The sequence below is a fragment of the Cottoperca gobio genome, chromosome 20 (genome assembly GCF_900634415.1).
Source record: "Cottoperca gobio chromosome 20, fCotGob3.1, whole genome shotgun sequence".
NCBI lineage: Eukaryota > Metazoa > Chordata > Actinopteri > Perciformes > Bovichtidae > Cottoperca > Cottoperca gobio.
In genome coordinates, this window is record NC_041374.1 from 2,910,376 (window position 1) to 2,929,731 (window position 19,356).

At 43.8% G+C, this 19,356-nt stretch overlaps 1 protein-coding gene across 1 annotated transcript; it reads left to right on the forward strand.

Annotated features, from left to right (window-relative positions):
• LOC115025700 (Golgi reassembly-stacking protein 2-like) lies at positions 1–3,840 on the forward strand. Its single transcript, XM_029458138.1, has 9 exons — positions 1–250; positions 703–783; positions 1,326–1,529; positions 1,848–1,934; positions 2,032–2,162; positions 2,272–2,404; positions 2,480–2,597; positions 2,682–2,795; positions 3,023–3,840. Exons 1-9 carry the CDS (start codon positions 185–187, stop codon positions 3,259–3,261), a joined length of 1,173 nt encoding a protein of 390 aa, XP_029313998.1. The 5' UTR covers positions 1–184; the 3' UTR covers positions 3,262–3,840.
• Positions 3,841–19,356: the final 15,516 nt, after the last annotated feature.

The window sequence follows — 19,356 nt, forward strand, 5'->3', positions numbered from 1 at the left end:
TTCGATTGCTCTGGCATCTTTATTTATTAGCTTTGCCTTCCTCTGAAGCGGCTGCTGTCAACCTGCCTCTGACGCTAGCTAGCTTGAATCAGTTGTGTAGCCTTCAGTAATGACTTCTGACCTTATTCTACCTCAGTGACAATTAGTTAGTGTTTATATTAAGTAGCTAGAAGTAGTGAAGGCCATGGGAGTACCGCAGAGCTCGTTTTTGTCGGACGGGGGAACTTCCAGTGGATATCATGTCCACGGGGTACGTAGTAAGGTTATATACAACACGGTTCGTCCGTTACTTTTTGAGTCTGGGTTAGCCACTTTTAGCTCACTGGCTTGCTAGCTCCCGAACGAATTTATGTTGCTGTATTTATCTATAAAGAAACACAGTTTTTATCCAGTTATTCTGTGTAGTAACTCGTAAAACCGTGGTCAGCTTTAATGGTGCCCGCCCATGATGATGTGGCATTTGGCACACATTCAAGATATTGAACTTTGCTAAAGGTGGCAACTTTTTAGAACAAACAGGAAAATGTGATACTTGTATAGATAAATGATGAAGTTACATCAATCTGTTCACCATGTTTGGAACAACAGCTGTGAGGATCGCCAGATTGTGCCCAATGCAGTACCCGTAGTGGCCACACGGAGGCGACTGTGACACTAGCTTTTATTGTCAAGTCAACCAAATCATGTGTTTTCATATTTCAGCTTCAAGAGGACTCCCCAGCTCTGAGGGCTGGCCTGGAGCCTTTCTTTGACTTCATTCTCTCCATAGGAAATACCCGACTTGTGAGTAATCTCCTATGTTACGTAAAGGGCATGTCCACTCACCAAATGTAAATATATGATCAAATGGATGAGCATATTTGACATCTTTTTTTTCCTGAAGGTTTACGTGTTTTTTTTACGAGAACGTTCTATTTCTTTCTGAATAAACCTTCTTAAAACCCACTTGCATTGTCACAAAGGTCACAAACATGACAATCGTATAGAATAAGATGCATTGCTGTAGATTAAACTACCCAACACCATATAAGGTAGTTTAAATGAGAACAACACTAAACCTCTACAGCAAGCAAAATGCCATGATATCAGAGAAAATTGTAAACTTGTTACACGCTGTTTCAACTCGATGGAGTGGGCGGAGGTTCACCCAGACGGTGCAGCCGGCTTATTGAAGCACCAGTAATGTTAATGCCTGAATTATAGCTTCCGGAGTAAAGTGCCCATAAAGTCCATCATAATCTCATTTCCTGTTCTTTCACATGAAGACCGGTTTGCCGTCTCTGCGCCGTCACGCAGAGTACTTGACATTTCTCTTGTTTCTCCAGAATAAAGAAAGCGACCTGCTGAAAGACCTTCTAAAGGCCAATGTGGAGAAAGCGGTCAAACTTGAAGTGTACAACTCTAAATCCCAGCGGGTGAGGGAACTGGAAGTGATACCCAGTAACATGTGGGGGGGTCAGGGGCTGCTGGGCGCGAGTGTCCGCTTCTGCAGCTTTGAAGGAGCCAATGAGAACGTTTGGCACGTCTTGGTAAGTGAAGTCTCTCTCTAATTGAACTCCCGCTGACCTGATATGGGCAGCTGTGAGGTGTCAGCACTTTTTATCTTCAGTATTTGTCTTTTAAGTTAGAAGCAATTAAAGAAGATAAAGGAGGTGAAGGTTTCAGGTCTACTTGATTGTGGACCCTAACCATAATAAAAGTCATATTACCACCTGGTTCGACCATATGGACAAATGTCCGTGTGGTGTTCTCACGCATGCATTTGAACACAACAGCATATTTCAAATCATAACTTGGACCGTGCCTTTCAATAGGAAATGTCTTCATACCATCTTTTCCCTTTTCAGGACGTGGAAACTAATTCTCCTGCAGCTTTGGCCGGCCTTATTGCTCACGATGACTTCATCGTGGGAGCTGACCAGGTGTTGCAAGATGTAAGCTTTCATTTCTTTGTTGCTGCTTATATTCATACACTGTCCGCGGACGACACACAGCGCCACATCTTAAATCCCTTCCTTTTTCACGTTGCAGTCAGAGGATTTCTTTTCTTTGATTGAAGCCAATGAGGGGAAACCTCTGAAGCTGCTGGTGTACAACACACAGACGGACAACTGCAGAGAGGTGGTGGTGACTCCAAATGGAGCGTGGGGAGGAGAGGGAAGGTGCGGCTTTTAAGTAGCTGCAGCTGTTTCTTCACAAGTCACCTGTATATGAACAGGCACAATACACATTTCTAGTAATGCCCTAGTTTTGTTTTGTCTTACATCTTAGCTTAGGCTGTGGAATTGGCTACGGCTACTTGCACAGGATCCCAACTCGTGCAGCTCAGCCGAACACCCAGAATGTTCCGCTGGCCGCTGTGATCGACGGCAGTGAAGAGCTGTTTGCGAGCGACCACACTGAGGTACGGGTTGTCGCACCTTTCTTCTATGGAGACATAGTTCATTTCCTCGTCCTAAAACAAGTTCTCTGCTCTCAGGTGCCTTCAGTGGAGGCACCAAGCCCCTTGAGCGTCAGTGAAATCGATGTGAATGAAATGGAAGGAGCTGTGCAGGACCTGTGCGTGTCCTCGCCCGCTCAGCCAGCTGTGGACTTTGGTAACAAGATCTCATTTTAAGAAGCATTTATTCCGTGTCTGATGTAGACGTGTCGTCACGCTAAATAAAACGTATGACTTGCAGATACTTCCAACATAAACGAAGAGATGACTCCAGACATGGATTCCACCAATGACGTGGGCCAGAGCTCCATGTTTGTTAATTATGGAGATGAATCCGGTGATCGTTGTAGCTTCGGTAAGTACCTCTGTGCTGCTTTGAGTGGAGCGATTGCATGATTTCAACGCCATCCTGTATTAAAGCCAGATATTGTTTGCACGCTTCGCATGTCTCGGCTCACTTAACGGCTTTGATGGTGGAATTCCTTTGTAACATTGATGAACACATGTGCAACACAGCTGAAAGCACCGCAGCACTGTGTTTCTAAAGCTTAGAACTACTCCTTTATCTCTCTGTTTGTACAGATACCTCATCTGTCCACCAAAGACCTCACTCTCCTGAGAGGGAGGAAGACTCAGACATCCCGGAGACCGAGCGGCCGGGCGTTACTGACCTCATCGCCACCACTTCTCCGAGCAGAGATGCGCACGACCTCGAAGGCCTTGAAGTCGCCACGGAGAGCCCGAGTGACGCTAGTTCTGAGCGCTTAAGCTCAGCGGACGTTATGGAGGAGGAGACTTCGCAAACGGTGTCAGGCAGTTAAGAAGAGTAGCCTGTTCGTATCGTTACACTAGGATACAGAGAGCTTCCTTTATGATTGTAAGTCGCATCACTGGAACTTTTTTCTTTTTTGAGTTTTATATCCAGGTGCCATTGATGCATGTTGCACATTGAAGACGAGTACAATATGAATGTTCTGTTTAAGTTAGGCATACTTGCATGTCTCAACATCACGCAGGATGAAGCCTTCGTTGAGTCTTTTGTTCAAAGTAATCGTTCGCACTGAGAAGTAATCGTGTAGCTCTCACCGTCATCGCCTGCTGCTAGTATCAAACATAGAAGAAGAGTTCACACACATCCAGCATGTGGTTTTATTTTTAATATATATGTTGGAGTTTGGTTTATTTCTCCGTGGTTCGAGCGCACATGAGAAATATATTTTTTTAAATCTCAGGCATTTTACCATTTAAGCCTCTTTGCCTTACGCCTCGTTTTAACCCCCCCTCTTGATCGGTGTAAATGAGTGTCTTCTGTTTCTTCTCTTTGTATAGATTTTAAATTCAATTATGTTGCCCGACTGTTATGGCTGGAAACAAATATTTATAATAAGAAGATAAACCTGCATAATGAATGTCTTGTTTACTTTATAAGGTGTGTGCGTAATTAAGAGTGACATCATTGTGTGCGGTTCAAACACTACACACACACCACATGTACTGGAACACTAAGGAATCTGTAACTTCATGCGTTCAGACAGCAGGTGTCAGCAAACGCCTCATAATGCAGCCCGACCTGGACAGCTTCAGTTTCCTGCCATTGCAGCTTCAAAAATGTGTCAAATGTTTTTATTATATTCCCGATGATGAATGGTGACATGAAGCGACAATGAGTTCTTCAGGGATGTATTAGTTTGATCTGCATCAGTGATGGGGAAACTTAACGGAGCCGGTGACGTCATGAATCATTTGTACATTTCATATCATCCATCGCTGCATGTATTCAGCTTTGGCACTTTAACATGAGGCCTGCTGGGCTGGAGGAGAAGCCTCCTTCAAAATAAAAGCAGAAGCAAGAAGGAGACATAAAATATTTAAAATCTAGAGATGTTTGGAGTTTGCATTTCTCTCCCCCCCTCGAGGATCTTTGTGTTTCTAATTCTGCATCTCAACAACCAAATAATGGTGAGATCCAGGAAATGCAAAAAGAAAGAAGAAGAAGAAGAAGAAACTTACCCGGGAAGCTACAGTAGCAGAGGGGGAATACGCCTCAATTATTAACCAGGGCCTTCCTCAGTTGAAGGGGGGGGGGGGGATGGGCACGTAGGGAGAGAAAAGACTGGGGGAAGAAAATCGAGCGGGAGATGCATTTGTGTTTATGCACCAGAGAGTGAGAGGTGTCCTTAAGGAAGCCGTGTGTGTGTGTGTGTGTGTGTGTGTGTGTGTGTGTGTGTGTGTGTGTGTGTGTGTGTGTGTGTGTGTGTTGAATGATAGATTGCATGTGTAGCTTTGCCTCTGCCTACACACTGAAATTAAAATGTAGCAGTGAGAATAAATCCCTCGAGCTTCTCAAACCAACGCGGGACAGAGCTAGGTGGTGTTGCACGTTGTTCCTGAACTCCTGCTCTCGGGCTGCTTCGTTGCCTCCATGTTTGGTTTGCAACATGAAGATAGCTTTATTTGAAGAAGCAGCCTGAGGCAAAAGCCAGCAGCTGCGTACCAGGAGGAGCCGAGAGGTGAAGTGTAAAGGGGGGGGGCCACCTCTCCACGAACATGCCTTGCCTTCATTTTCTCCTTGTCGGAGACTGTTTGGAAGGACGCTGTGACGCAGATGAACCTACTTGTCAGCTTAGCTTTATCTCAACCCGAGAGGCTCGGCTCACAGGCACCAGCATAGTGCCCGTTGCCTCAGCCTGTCGTTGCAGCATGACAAATCCTGAAATGGAACAACTACGGCGAAAGAGAGAGAGAGAGAGAGGGGGGAGGACGGGGATGGAGAGAGAAAAAATTAGCCAATAATTGCTTCCACCACTGGTCACAATCCCACATACAATCCCCGGCACACTCGCTGACTGACTTTCTGTTTTTGCCACCTTCATACGCTAATCGCAGATATCTGGGAGCAGAATTGGTCTTCTGTAAGTGCCGGGAGGCGGTTTTTTTTTTTGTGTGGCATGCAGCGTTGCTCACACTGTGCACACCAGAGCCTGGGAGTCATCTGCACAGGTCATAATTACCTCCATTCACGCAAGAGCACCATCACTCTGCGGGGCCTGAAGTCATCAGGAAGTTGCTTTCATCTCCTGCAGTCATTATCGACTGGCTACATGTTTTTGCTTCCATTTGTACGGCAGGCGGTGATTTTCTCCCAGTAAATTCTGCATTTCTTTTCATCAATTTGCTGTTAAATTATTGATGAACGTGTGCTTTAAGTGTGAGGGGCAGCGCTGTTGGTCGAGGAGGGAGATAGGAAGGCCCCCTAACCACAGAGGTCCAGAGATGCTCGATGCCTGGGCTACAAAGCAGCTTCCTCTCATCTGCTTCCTGGTGAAGGTTTGGAAATATTGTGGTTGTTGTTAGGAAGTAAACTAATGTTGACCGTTGTCAGATGCCAAAAGTGGTAGAGTGCGATCACAGTCAAAGGAAACCAGCGTTGACTGTCGATGGCGACCGCTTCCCTCGTTGGTTTTGTGGCATAAAAAAAAAAAAATGTTTTAAGCAAAGTGGTTTTTCTGGGCAGCACATTCTCCCAGACGAAAAATAAAAGGGCGATGAAGAACAGCTGAGGCAGATGAGTATTCATAACGGTTGCAGGTATTAAGGTCATAAAACAAAGTATTGACCTGGTGAAAGGTTAAGGGGATCACTTCGGGTTATCCAGTATTGATTATGTTAACTTCAGGTGTCCCAGAATTCTTAGCTACATCCTTCACCGGCGTCGTAGCCACCTCCTCGCTCTCTAACACCTGTAATCTTGTACCGCGTGTGCTGGTTTCCTGGTGACAACAGAGCGTAGAGGTAAAGTACAGAGGCCGCAGCAGCCAATGAGAAGGCTCGGAGAGGGCGGCCTGCTTTATTTCCAATGCTAATTGCCATTCAGCCGGGGTGAGGAGCTGGCCACACAAGAGATCACACATTGTTCTACTGTCAGGGTGACCTGCTGATGTCAAGTCTGCACCCATCTGCTGCTGCGGCTGCCGGTCTCTTCACATGAAGAGAACGTGGTCTCTTTTATGTACGCCGCTGCTTTATAAAAGGTGTTCAATGCGTCAGAATTGGATAGCTTCTTTAATTATCTTTCATTCATACATTTTCGTAACAAAGAAAGCCAATGAATTGGATATTAAGCCAGTTTTCTTTGAGAAGCTCATTACATTTCTTTTCCAAAATAGTTTGGATCACGGTCTTTCTGCCCCTTGTGTCCTGGAGGCATCCCTTCCACGTTTAAAAGAAACATTGCTGCTGCTTTCATCATGGCACAACAAACAAAACAAGAACAACTCTTGTGTTTTTACAGCTTTTTCTTTATGTTACACACAGAGTGCTGGAGAAAAAAATGTCAATCAGCTGTAACTTCACCGAGCCTGCAGCAGTTTGTACTCCCAATGTTCTTACTTTTTGTTGTCTGACTGATCAGGAAGCCCTTTTGTTCTGGTGAGCAGCAGCAGATGAGACAGGGGTAAAGGTTTGTCTCTGCCTCTCGCAGTGAATATGATCGGCTCGGGGGACAAAAAACGCCGCATGTTCCCTGATGTGTTCCTGTGTCTGTGACATACAGTGTTTTGCTGTGACATCCCCACCACTACCCAGGCTTGCTTTTCACTGGACAGGGAGCTGTCTCATAGTGTTATCCGTCGCGCCGCAGGGCAATGCATGCCCCGGCTTTGGCCTTCCTCTGCGCCCGATATAGCATGCTACTCACTAAAGGGTAAAATGTAGTTTTGCAAGATTAGCTGAATGTCAGAAACACTGTGGTAATGTTTTTGTCATCTAGAAAACGTTAGGGTCATTGTTAAATGAGGCTGCGAAACTGTAGCACAACAGTGTTCATGTTTCCAAACATCGCAGCTGTGCTGAGACCTATTATTATTATTTCTCTCTTCATTTGCATGAATCTTAGTTTTGATGTCAGTGTTCCACAATGCATTCTGGTCCAGATTGTACCAATGTTCCTTTGTCGCTGAATAAAATCCTCCGTCCACTTACACACACAGCTCCAGCACTTATCTCCAATCGTAGCTCCTTCAATCGACTTCGGCTCGGTGTGCTGTGTGAGCGTGCTCGTGAACTGATGACGGTGGCGCGTGCAGCTTGCGTCAGAGTGGAGACAGAAAAAGCACAGATCTACCTGATAGCGCTAATAGGTGTGTTTCTGCCTCTGCAGGGTGGCACTGCCAGTGTGGTGGAGGGGGGATGAACTGTGTCAGCCTTTCAGAGCAAAATGCAGGCACCTATTCATGGAGCCGTGGGGAGAGAGGGGGGGGGGGGGGATTAGACAGATGATCCAGTGGAGCTGTTGGAGGTGTGCAAGTGGCGGGAGAGGAAAATGTGTCAAAAACACATTCGCTCGTAAAATATACGATATTCCTGTTCACTTATTGTATTGGAGGTGGATCATTCACATGTGTTGCATCTAAATATGAAGCACCATGACTGCAAATAAACGGATCCAACCACACAACGGTGAACTGTTCCGCTTCTGTTCAGCTACATATAAACAGGATGCAGTTTTGTAAGAGTGACACATGACTATTATTGGAGTATCTGTAGGCAAGTGATGCTTATGTAAACATCTTCATAAAAAGTAGCTTTTGCCGTGGCACATTAGTTTGAGCCCCCAGACAGAGAGAGTGTAATAGCAATCTGACAGAGTTGGGAGGGGTTGGAGATTGAAGAGAGCCAATGAAAAGCAGTGAAAACAATGGCCAAAATGACAGCGACACAGTGGAATATGTGCTGTTATCATGTTGGACCAGAGCCACATTCACCAACAACAGCTGAGCTGCACAGACACTCAGCCTTCCCTTGAGAATGCCTTTTTTTGTTTGGTAATTACTTTGGAGAGCAGGGGGTGGGGGGTGGGGTGGATGAAGATGGGCGCTGTGCTTTTCTCCTGCTGCGTGAAAAACCTTCCTCTTCCTTCCTGCTTTTAAATGCTCTGGCTTCTCTTAAAGACCTCTCCAATTCCGCCCTCATCCACGTCACTAATGCGCCCTTAAACGCTGCGTGAAATTAGGGTCCATTTGTTATGCAAGCCATTAAATGACTCTTAGAGTTTACGCGTACAGCTATCAGCGGATGGCATTAACAATCCATCATAATTATAGTGCTTGTATGAATGAGCAGGCTTTGCATTGACAGTGTTTTTTTTGTTAGCTGTGTGTGTCCATGGGGACAAGAGGAGGTGACGGCGAGGATGTCTGTGTTTTAGTGCAAAGCCAACACATGAAATGAAGACTTTATTTACCCAGTGAGAGGCAAACAGAGAATGACAGCTGGGTCCAGGCCGCAACAATCCACCTGTGACTGCAGTTACTGTGATAGATGGAGATCAGAACGCTCAGGTGACTCAGACTGTCCGCCTGATCACTTATCTGGGGGTGAGTCATCATCAGCGGCTCCTACTGTCAACACCGGCCGGATCACATGCAGGAGCCGAAGGGAGAATTGCGTATGTGCATGCATCTGGATGTGCGTCTGTGGATCTTCTGCGTGCGTGTGTGTGCGTGCGTGCGTGTGTGTGTGTGTGTGTGGGTGGCTTTCAAAGCGCTGATGGCAACTTTCCACTGTGGTCATCAAATGTCCTCTGACAATGTGACTGTGTCTTTTCAGTTTTCCAGCTCTGCCTGCAGGCACATGTGTCAGACTAACATGCAGATGAAGACACAAGGAAGGAGCGCCTCAGTGATTTCAGGTGGTAATTCCTCCTCCAGAACATTGTGTTCCCTGCATGCACTTCACCTCCGTGGACAAGGCTGTTATCACAGTTGTAATAACGGTGAAGAGGTTAATTAACGTCTTCGCATTAACCAAATCACTCTCCTTCATCTAAATGAGTCTTTCTGTCCGTCATACAGGCAGGAAAGTTGCCTAAGCACATTTTGAATTTGTAAAACTTTATTTATTTATCATTTTTTATATAAGAAAACAGTATTTTAGTGCAAAAACACTATAGATTTGTCATAAAAACAGTGTGTTACTTTCCCTTTTATCTGTTAAATCTTCTTTTGTGTGTGTCCGGCAGACCAACATGTGGGGTTTAATTGATTGCATTGCCTCTGTTCCTATGGCAACAGGACATTACCATGAAGGACATAATTACAGGGTGCTGCAAGATGTCTGCAATTGTCTCTTTTTTTAAACTTCCCATTTATATACGCCTCCTCCACATTTTTATCCGCGTTGTGCTCCTATTGATTTCACAATTGATTTTCGAGGGACCGGCTACACTAAGCTATAGCTGCAAACTGAATCTTAAATGCCAACACTGGAAGAAGAAGCGGTGAACCTATAGGTGTTCCTGGCAGGGAGCTAAGATCAAGGTTTTTATCATCGTGCACTGTAGGCGAGACGACACCAACGTGCCCTGAAGTTAGCCAGCTGCTGATTCTTCTCGTCCTTTCAATTGTTATTTCCCCATCATGACATTTCAGGCAGCACGCAACTCCAGCAAGAGAAGTCAATAGAAAATGTGCACTCGTGTGGACAGCTTTTAAAATATAACCTTCTGCGAGCAGTCACAGCTCCATGAAATATTCATACATCTGTCAGACACCATCTGTTTAATTTAATAAAGAGGCTTAATGAAAATTAACTCTGAATAACAGAATATCCATTTCCTCTTTCTGTGATTTCAAACTTCAACCCTCAAAAACATGAATGGATATGTGTGGTGTTCAACCTGCAATACGGTAGCAGACTCCGTGTGCTGCTTTAAAGTAAAGTATCGTTACGTTGCTAACCACATACTCGTTACCTCTCCTTCACTTCCCTGCTGACCGCTTCATAACCTCTCCATTGATCAAAAAGGCTAACTAGGATCCATTTCTATCCAAGTAATGGCTCCTGGCAGATTCTAAAGCTAAAGATTCTAAGCTTCTAAAATGGTGCTAGCAAGCTGCCTGTTAGCTTAGCTTAGCATAATGAATGGAAACAGCTACTGCAGCAGCAGCAGCACCTCCAAACTCATTCATTAAACGGTGTGGGTTTTACACTTAACATACTGAGCATATTAAAGAAACAAGATATAAACTGTTCCTTAATGAGCTATCGAGGTGCATTTTGCCACCTTTGAACAGAGCCAGGCTAACTGTTCACCCTGTTTTAGTCTTTATGCTAAGCTAAGCAAACTAAAAATCTAAAATATTGAACTATTCCTTTTAAAAGAGACGTTATAAGATGCAAGAAGACTCTGAGACATAATCAAAACACTTTGCTTTTATTTCCCCTGATTACTTATATGCACAAATGTGATCTGGTGCTTGTTCATACGAGTAATTTGATCTGAAAATATTAAGCATTTGTCATACAACAGACTTATTAAGCCTGTTTCGATATTTCATCTTTACAGGCAGCAGTAGAGACGTTACATTCTAATGTCTCGAGGTTATGAAACATATAATATGTTGCTCTCAGACTGCTGTCAGGGGCTTTCATCTCCACCTGCTATTCAATGTGAGCAAAGGAAGCCTCTTGATTTAATAATAAAACGACTGTAATGTCCGCTCACCGCCCCACACGTGCAAACGCAGACATAGACAGTCGATGATCCATATCTGTGGCCACAACAATGAAGGAACGCAAAATGTAAAATGTGGTACGATGGCTAAACCAAATCAAAGAGATGAGACTGATATTTTATTGACATTTCGTATTATTTATTCTCATTTATTGACATTTTATCCCATGAGTTTCATTCCCCGCCCCTCCGCCTCTGAGATAGGACCAGCTCTTTCTATGTGATGCATCAAAAGATAAACAATATGAACACGTTCGTTTGAGAGATGCTGTTAAAGGTCATGCTTTCGCCACAGACCCTGACATTTCAAATCACGTTTTTTGACTTATGTGGACATTGTAGGTGGATATCATTATGTCATGCCATGCTGTCAATTTACATTTAGATACTTTGGTCCCATCCAAACAAAAGTGTGGATTTAAAGATTGTGATCCATCACTGTTTGATGTATAGGAGAAGATCCTGCTGAGAATTTAAACACAATATGTTCCCCACAGAGGGACAAGCAGTTATAAGCTGCTTAGCTTGTGATTCACTACATTATACCCAGTGCATTTAAAATCTCATTTCTTTTTTCTTCTTCTCCTTAATCCCAGAAGATCGGAGGCGAGGATGATCATTTAAAACGACAGGCGATACTCTGGGGTTTACAGAACAACTGATATTTTCAAAAAGTATTCATAAATATTATACTGTAGGTTATGTGGACACCTATAATTACACGTTCATTCCAGAACCACAGGGTTTAATGTGTTGCTGTAAAGGCCTCCCCTCCTCTGGAACCTGGCTGCAGGGATTCGCTCCCATTCAGCCACTCGAGCTTTAGCTGACCACCGATTTTATGGGATAAGGGTTGACTCTAAGTCGGCGTTCCAGTCCATCCTGGGTTGGGTTGAGGTTGGGTTTCTGTGCAGGACAGTTTATTTATAGATTATGTCCATAAAGACTTAGTTTTACATAGCTATGCACGAAGCTTTGTACATAGTTATGTCATTTTGAAACAGGAAACGGGCTTTCAAGGTGTTGCCGCGACTGCTAACCCTATTCATTTATCCCCACACACACACACACACACACACACACACACACTTCGGTGCTGCACAACAAGCTGTACACACAGCATCTTATCATCTTATACAGTTCATATGGTGAACATGTCAGCCAACAATTGCCTTTTTACACATCCACAGTATATAGAGCTACATTAGATTTCATGAGGATACTTCTCTGTGTGTCTGTCACTACAAGCAGCTCCTTTTATAGTACACTTCATCTTTTTCATAAAGATATATACTTCTGGCCACACATAGTGTATGAAACACTTCATTTAAAATGCTGTAATGTCAAGATGCATGTAACACTTGTTAAAGCATTTTGAAGTTGCAGTTGTCATTTAGTTTATGAACCTTTTACTTCCGTTTTTTTAGGCTTTCCGTCATCATAAATACAACACTTAAATGTACTTTGCTGCACTACAAATGCACTTTCAACCACTGTTTCTTGCAGAAATTAAGTCTACAAGGAAATACCTTGAGAGACTTCAAATAAATTCTGCTTCGGGGACATGGTGCCATTTCAAACAAGCAGTAAAATGTACCATAAAAATGACATAACACTGAGAGTTACTGCACTTATCAATCCAGGATTGTTCCCTCTTCTTCACATTGCTCGGAAAATGTTGCACGTTCTCGGCCTACATGCAGCCTCTAGGTCAGTCATTACCTGAGCCATCTGTCTACAAACGTCACCGTTCAGCGTGACTCATGAAGCCCCATTTTGTCGTGACCATCTATCAGATCTCCCTCCCTCATGCTCCTCCTCTTGCTCCCTCTCTTTCTTCCCTCGCCGTGTCCCTGCCTCTCTCACGAACACATTTGTAAACACATTACTGCACACATCGACACACACACGTACGCACACTCTCCTCTTATTTTGTTATCTATTTTTTATGTAAGCGAAACAGAAAAGCTAGCGCAAAACACAGAATTATAGAAAATAGATGAACTGAGATGAAAACGGTGACACGGTGTCTTGTTGTTGAAAGCACAATAGAGCAGCGTGACCTGATTACACATCCACGGCACGTCTACCCCGTTCGGTATGTGGCATGACTTATTCTCTGCTGAGCTTCATTTTTGTATTCTGTGCAGTGCTAGAAATAGCTTTTCACATTTTCAGGTTCCCTATGCAGTCTGCCATCCTGCCATGTTGACAGCTGCCCGGACACACAAATAGAATCCCACAGGCCAGACCCACAGAAAGAGTGAGACAAAAAAAAACCCCAAGAGAAACAGGATGATAACAGTTGGTAGGGCGTATAGCTGTCTCAATTCATCATGTGCTCAGGTCACTTTGTGATACCAACAAGAGGACTGCCAGAAATGAGGGCAGGCAGCACTTCAAAGACGTCTTTAGTAAAGCCCAACACTTCTTTTGTTGCAGGAATGTCTCTGCCAAGGAAGAATCCTCTCTAATGAGGCCATTTTGCGATGAAGTGGCGGATAAATCAACAAATCCTCTCTCAAACCGCAGACACTAGTGGGCTGGCTCTAACAATAACTCCAGTAACAGTGTTGCTTGTAGGGTAGGATTTCCTTGTGTCAGTGTGAAAGCCCTTTAAGTTCTTCTTTCTATGCATTCATGCATATTTGAAAATAACTAACCTCTGTGATAACGCTTTCAGGCAGATAACACTGCAGACGTTATTCCCTGTGAGTTGTTTTTGCAACAAAAAAAAGGTGAGTGGGAAGGAACTAATCCACACTTTCAGAGTCGCAGACTAATCTGTGGCGCACGGGGAAAAGCCTGTGAGAAAGAGATACGTAAAAAAGGGATGTTTTTCTAAAATAATATTTCACAAAAGTGGTCAAAGATGCACAAAAGGTCTTTGGGTCGGGTCGTGCTCCTCTGATCAAAAGGAGCATTAGCCAATCTGTAGATCACACTATGTATCATTATCTTCATATGTGGTTGTGATGATGTGGTGGGTTGATGATGTCTTCATATCTCTGTTTCGAGGAAGCAGTAGCACAGAGGGGGAGATAATTTCTCCGTTTTCCACCACAACCTTCAACCTTCAGGATAATCCTATCAGCCTTCTTCTGAACATGTAATTGCTTAATATTAATTTTCTCTTGTACTGCCTAGTTGCACACGACCAGGGAGCCTCCCATCTGTAATGTGTGCATCCTCGCTCCATGTGAAATCACCCATCTCCTCATGCTCCATCTGGTAACTCAAAGGAGGTGTATGAGTGCCCGTGCAGACCGGCTCCATCTGGTAACAAGGCAGTTAAGATAATGGCCACCGGGAGAGGTAGGCTGCCAATCAGCGCCATGGCTTATTCTGCTGGTCGGGTTTCTGCTAGCTCTGAGGTAGAGGCGTGGGAACACTGACAAACGCATCGTGCTGTGGAGGTGGCCCTTCAGTGACTTGTAGTGAAGCACGCAGGCGGGGAAAGTGCTTTACTGGAGGGCTTTAATGTCAATGCATTCAGACTAATAATGTCGTCTTTACACAACATGCTGAAACTACTATCTTTTCTTCGCCGCGTGCATGAAAACCCTGCTATTATAGTTCTTTACGGTGATTTATGTCCTTCCTCTCTTGACATTATTCACTGATTAAAATGCACCAGAGCGCGGGGGCTATTATAGTCTGTTCGGCTTGACATAGCGACGACATTTGTGGCTGTATTTTAAGAGAGTATGTTTAAATCAAATGTATTTATACAGCCCAATATCACAAATTATACATTTGTCTCAGTGTGCTTTACAGACTGTACAGGTTACGACACCCTCTGTCCTTAGACCCTCTGTCCTCAGACTCTCTGTCCTTAGACCCTCTGTCCTCAGACCCTCTGTCCTTAGACCCTCTGTCCTCAGACCCTCTGTCCTCAGACTCTCTGTCCTTAGACCCTCTTTCCTCAGACCCTCTGTCCTCAGACCCTCTGTCCTTAGACCCTCTGTCCTTAGACCCTCTGTCCTCAGATCCTCTGTCCTCAGACCCTCTGTCCTCAGACCCTCTGTCCTTAGACCCTCTGTCCTCAGACCCTCTGTCCTTAGACCCTCTGTCCTCAGACCCTCCCTAACAAAACAGATGTGACCTGCTCCTGCCATGTTTACACCAGCTCTCTCTTATCGTCTCGCTCTCAGATCCTTGTCAACCTTTCAGCAAAATTAGCTTAGCGACAGCTTGTATGCCGTGGCGACCATGTTTGCGGAGATAAATGTAATGGGTTGACCTGACTGCCCAAATCAATATTCCGCCGTATCCAGCGACGAGGAGTGTTTGAAGAAAATGTCGGTCCACTCGACCAAAATCCAACCAAAGTGTCCCATCGCACGGTCTGATACTGGGAGAACATGTTGATGCGTCAAGGAAATGATGGAAAATGTAGTGTTGCTGAGTTTAAAAGTTGAATTGAAAATATGTCTAGTCAGGGGTACTGGAGAAACTGCATACTACAGCCATCTTTGTATTTCTCCTGAGTGTGGGAAATGGGAGCTAAATAGTAAGAGGTGGAGTTGTTCTACACATTAGATCTGACGCTATTCTATGTTTCTCTTACTGTCAGCTAATCCCATGAAAAGACCACAAGCAACAATGAATTAGTACATCAGTACTTTCTGACTTCCCTACCCTGCATGTGGCTCTACTGACTACTGAATCCTGAAAAATGTGTCACAACACACACTGTAGTTTTATAAGCAAACATGACTAAAACAGGGATAAATAGTGCTTTTATTTGGGACTATTTTCAGCCGGTAATTAATACAACATTAATATTTTGTGCAATTGGGATTGTTTACAGCACCATGACGGTGTATGTGAGAAACAAAACTGCAAATGTCACTCTTTGCATGTGTGTAGCTCCCTTTAGCTTCGTGTTTAGCGCCAGGTTGTCAAATGTTAGCATGCTAACACGCCAATCTAAGATGGCCGACAGCATGTCAGCGTTTCGCTCACAGCTCCATGTACAGTTTCAAAAAGCAGAATGTTCCTCTTGTTACTAGTTCATGGACAACAGTGGAGCTCTATGACGGAGAGTACAGAGCTTCATCAGGCTGCAGCTTCACAGGCAGAGCTCGTTAATAGAATACATTATTTGTTGGTTTTGGTCTTTTTCGTGGAATTTCCTGACAATAATTAAAATATAGAATACCACAAAGCCCATCCTTTAAATTGTGAAATTGGAATCGATGCACTTACAACAGCTTTATTGGCAGTCCAAGAATGGCTTTCAAGTCTGCGCTACATCAATATATTCTCAATTTATGGAGTGGCATCATCAGCGTCATTACACACACATCGATAAATAGAAGGATTTTGATTTAAGTCTCTGTTTCACACAGGCCACCAGTGACTCCATAACCCCCCCTCACAATAAACACCCCTGCTCTCTGACCGTCCTCACTCACACTGCTCCATCTTAAAACATCTGTTTTATGATGCAGATGATGATTCATTCTCTGTCAAATGATGGGTTGTGCTCTCCTCGGATAGCTGTAATTGCTGGTGTGTATCACAGGGCTGTCACAGTGTGGGAAAATAGTCATCACATGTCATAACGGCGTCTTCTCCTGTTTCTCTGCTGCCAAATAAGAACCCCCCCCCCCCCCACCCCCCCTCAGGTATTCAATATGATAAATGCAACTGATAGTGGACAGCTTGCTTTGTGTGGCAGTCAAACTGGTTCACTGCTGCTTTGAGATTGATTTTATTCATGTTCTCGGTGGTGGATGTGGTGCAAGTATCAGTGCACTGCCCGGGAGACAGCTAAAGTGTCAAACAGAATATCCTATCGATCCTTTTTCCTCTTTCATAGCTTTGTTCAGGGAGTACAGTGATACTACTGTTCCACTTCTTCTTCTACTGAGTAAAGCTAGTAGGTTATAAGGGTTCTCTATGCTGGTCTGTTTCCCTTTAACTTAAGGCAGAATAAAGAACACAAAGGCAGTATGAATGTAGTCATATGGCAGACGTATTGCTTATAGATTGAGTCTTTATTTTACTGGGAACTTGGCTTACAGTGTCTATAACGCTCCTGGATTTTCTCCCCCCACTAAGCATTTAGAGCAGGAATATTATCCCTCAGGTGTCTGCAACCTTTGTAAGTGACTCATGACAAAACGTTTTAAAAATCTACATCTTCCACTGATGTCTGAAATGATTTAACACGATGAAGAGATTTAAAAAGGAGAGGATCGTCTCAGGCAGTCAGCGTGTGCTCGTGACCCCTCACCTTTTAGAGAGAAATGTTTCAGTGAAACCACTTTTCATCATGTCTGTGACTAAAGAACTGGCTGCTGTCGAGTGTGTGAAATGTTCTCGTCAAATGCATTGGCATATCATTCACAGCACAGTTTTTTTGTTTTTTCTCGAGTCAAGAAATGAAATGAATGTGAGCGCAGCTTTCCAACAGAACAACATGAGTGAGAGCAACATTAGATTTAATCATATTGCAAAGATCTGACATGCTTTTGGATGTAATTGAGCTGCAACTATCAAAATATATATATCAAACACGCTTTGTCTATAAAATGTTAGAATACAGTGAAAAAGAAGAAAGAACCCAATTTGTTGTTTCTTTTTTCCGCTTGCCGGTCGGACAAACATCCAAAAAGCAAAATAATTGTAATGTTGCTTCTTGAAAAATGGCATAAACAATTACTTGACTCATTTAGACGTATGTAGAGCTACACATAATTAAACAACTGAATTCCCCAATTGACTTTAGGCTTTAGTGTTTATGGATACAGACGTCCTTTCTTGAGCCAACTGCTGGCCACTTAATCAATGCTGCTGTCGATGTAGATGCATCTAATGAGTGGCTACTACATCACACCACAGCCTCTGCAGCACCTACTGCCATAAAACACTTTGATCCGTGTTGTTATTGTTCTGTGTTTCTCCAGAACTGCAGCGCTCCCTCACACGGCGCGTGTGATTTATGCACAGTTTGGTTCATTTTGCACCTCATAATATAACTGACGCGTCCGTGCTCTCCATAACAGAATGATGGATGCATCCCGACTTCAATACATGCTTTTGTCGCTGCTGCTGCTCTGTGATGACAATAAAAACAACTCTCTCTCTCTATTTAGCTTTAAACTATCCCGTCAAACATGACAGGACCTTTTAGTAATACAGCATCCGTGGCAGCGTTATGATCCATTTAGACATTTACATCATTTTTATTCTAATTAATTACAAAGAACATTTGTTTATGAATCAGGATCAGAGGAGTTGTAACGCCGGACAGATGCAGAGAAAAGGGCATTCTCAAGAGAGGAGGCGTCTAGTCAGAAGCGCCACATGCATTATAGATCAACACACACACACACACACTCTCACACAGACAAAGGCCTCGCGGGCTGGTCTGTGGCAGGAGTCTAAAGGAGTTACAGCGTAGGCTAATCAAAACCAGAAATGGCTTAATCACAGAGTCTGATGTAAGGCTGAAGCACCTGAGGCAACACTGGATGCTCGTGTTCCAGATGGTCTTTTGAAATGTTGTTTTAGGATAGAGAAGAAGAAGGTTTGTGTTTTCTAGTTCAGTATATGCAACTAATCATTTTCAGGCACGAACAAAGCTCAGAGATCACAGAGGTGCAGCACCCTCGGGTTACTCACGCATATGCTTGACATCTTCTCCACTTGTATCCTCTCATATGACGCTTTTTAAGTCCTACGTTGAACTGTTTGAACACAGCTTTGGATCTTTAATCTCAACTCATTTGTCAGCTACGATATATGGCTGCTTCTCTGTCCCATGCAAACACATGATCCCATACAATCTAACTCAGACGCTGCAGAGATATAATCATTGTCAGGCACGTTCCTGATCCCTAAAGCCACACGCAGGATGAAAATTGTGTAATAAGGGTGGCGCGTGGATGATAAATGAAGAGCAATTTAGCATGGTAAAAACACTTTCTCCCAGGCAGCTGTTGAGGGGCTTTCTAGCCTATTGATGGGAAATAGCAGACACCCCACTGCTTGTACTGTATAGGTAGCTTCTAAACTAGCTAACGTCTACCTGACTACATGATGGGGCTCTGGGGTTATTAGAAATGTTGGGATCACACTGAACTAATGCCACAAGGTAGGAAAGGACCTTTGAAACGTCCGTAGCTCCAGGGCCTAAAGTAATATTAAGGCACTTTTGGCTACATGCTTTGGGAATTGGACAGGAAATTCCCCGCTAAGCAAACCGGCTGATTGCAACAGCTTAATATTTAATGTGTCAATCTTTGCATCTATCTCTTGGCAAGCAAGCAAATATGCCTTTAATGTCATGTTGACTTAGATCTAAGAAAAGATTCTGTCAGCATGTAACATTGTCGCATACTTAACAGCTCGATAATAATGTCAGTTCATTTGTGTAGTGGTTGGATTGATA

What these genes read in the sequence shown, in the direction of transcription:
- LOC115025700 (XM_029458138.1), top strand. Translation starts at nt 185, where the DNA reads ATGGGAGTACCGCAGAGCTCGTTTTTGTCGGACGGGGGAACTTCCAGT. An exon ending in GTGGATATCATGTCCACGGG is followed by an intron (nt 251 to 702) that starts GTACGTAGTAAG and finishes TTCATATTTCAG; the next exon opens with CTTCAAGAGGACTCCCCAGC. An exon ending in CTGACCAGGTGTTGCAAGAT is followed by an intron (nt 1,935 to 2,031) that starts GTAAGCTTTCAT and finishes TTCACGTTGCAG; the next exon opens with TCAGAGGATTTCTTTTCTTT.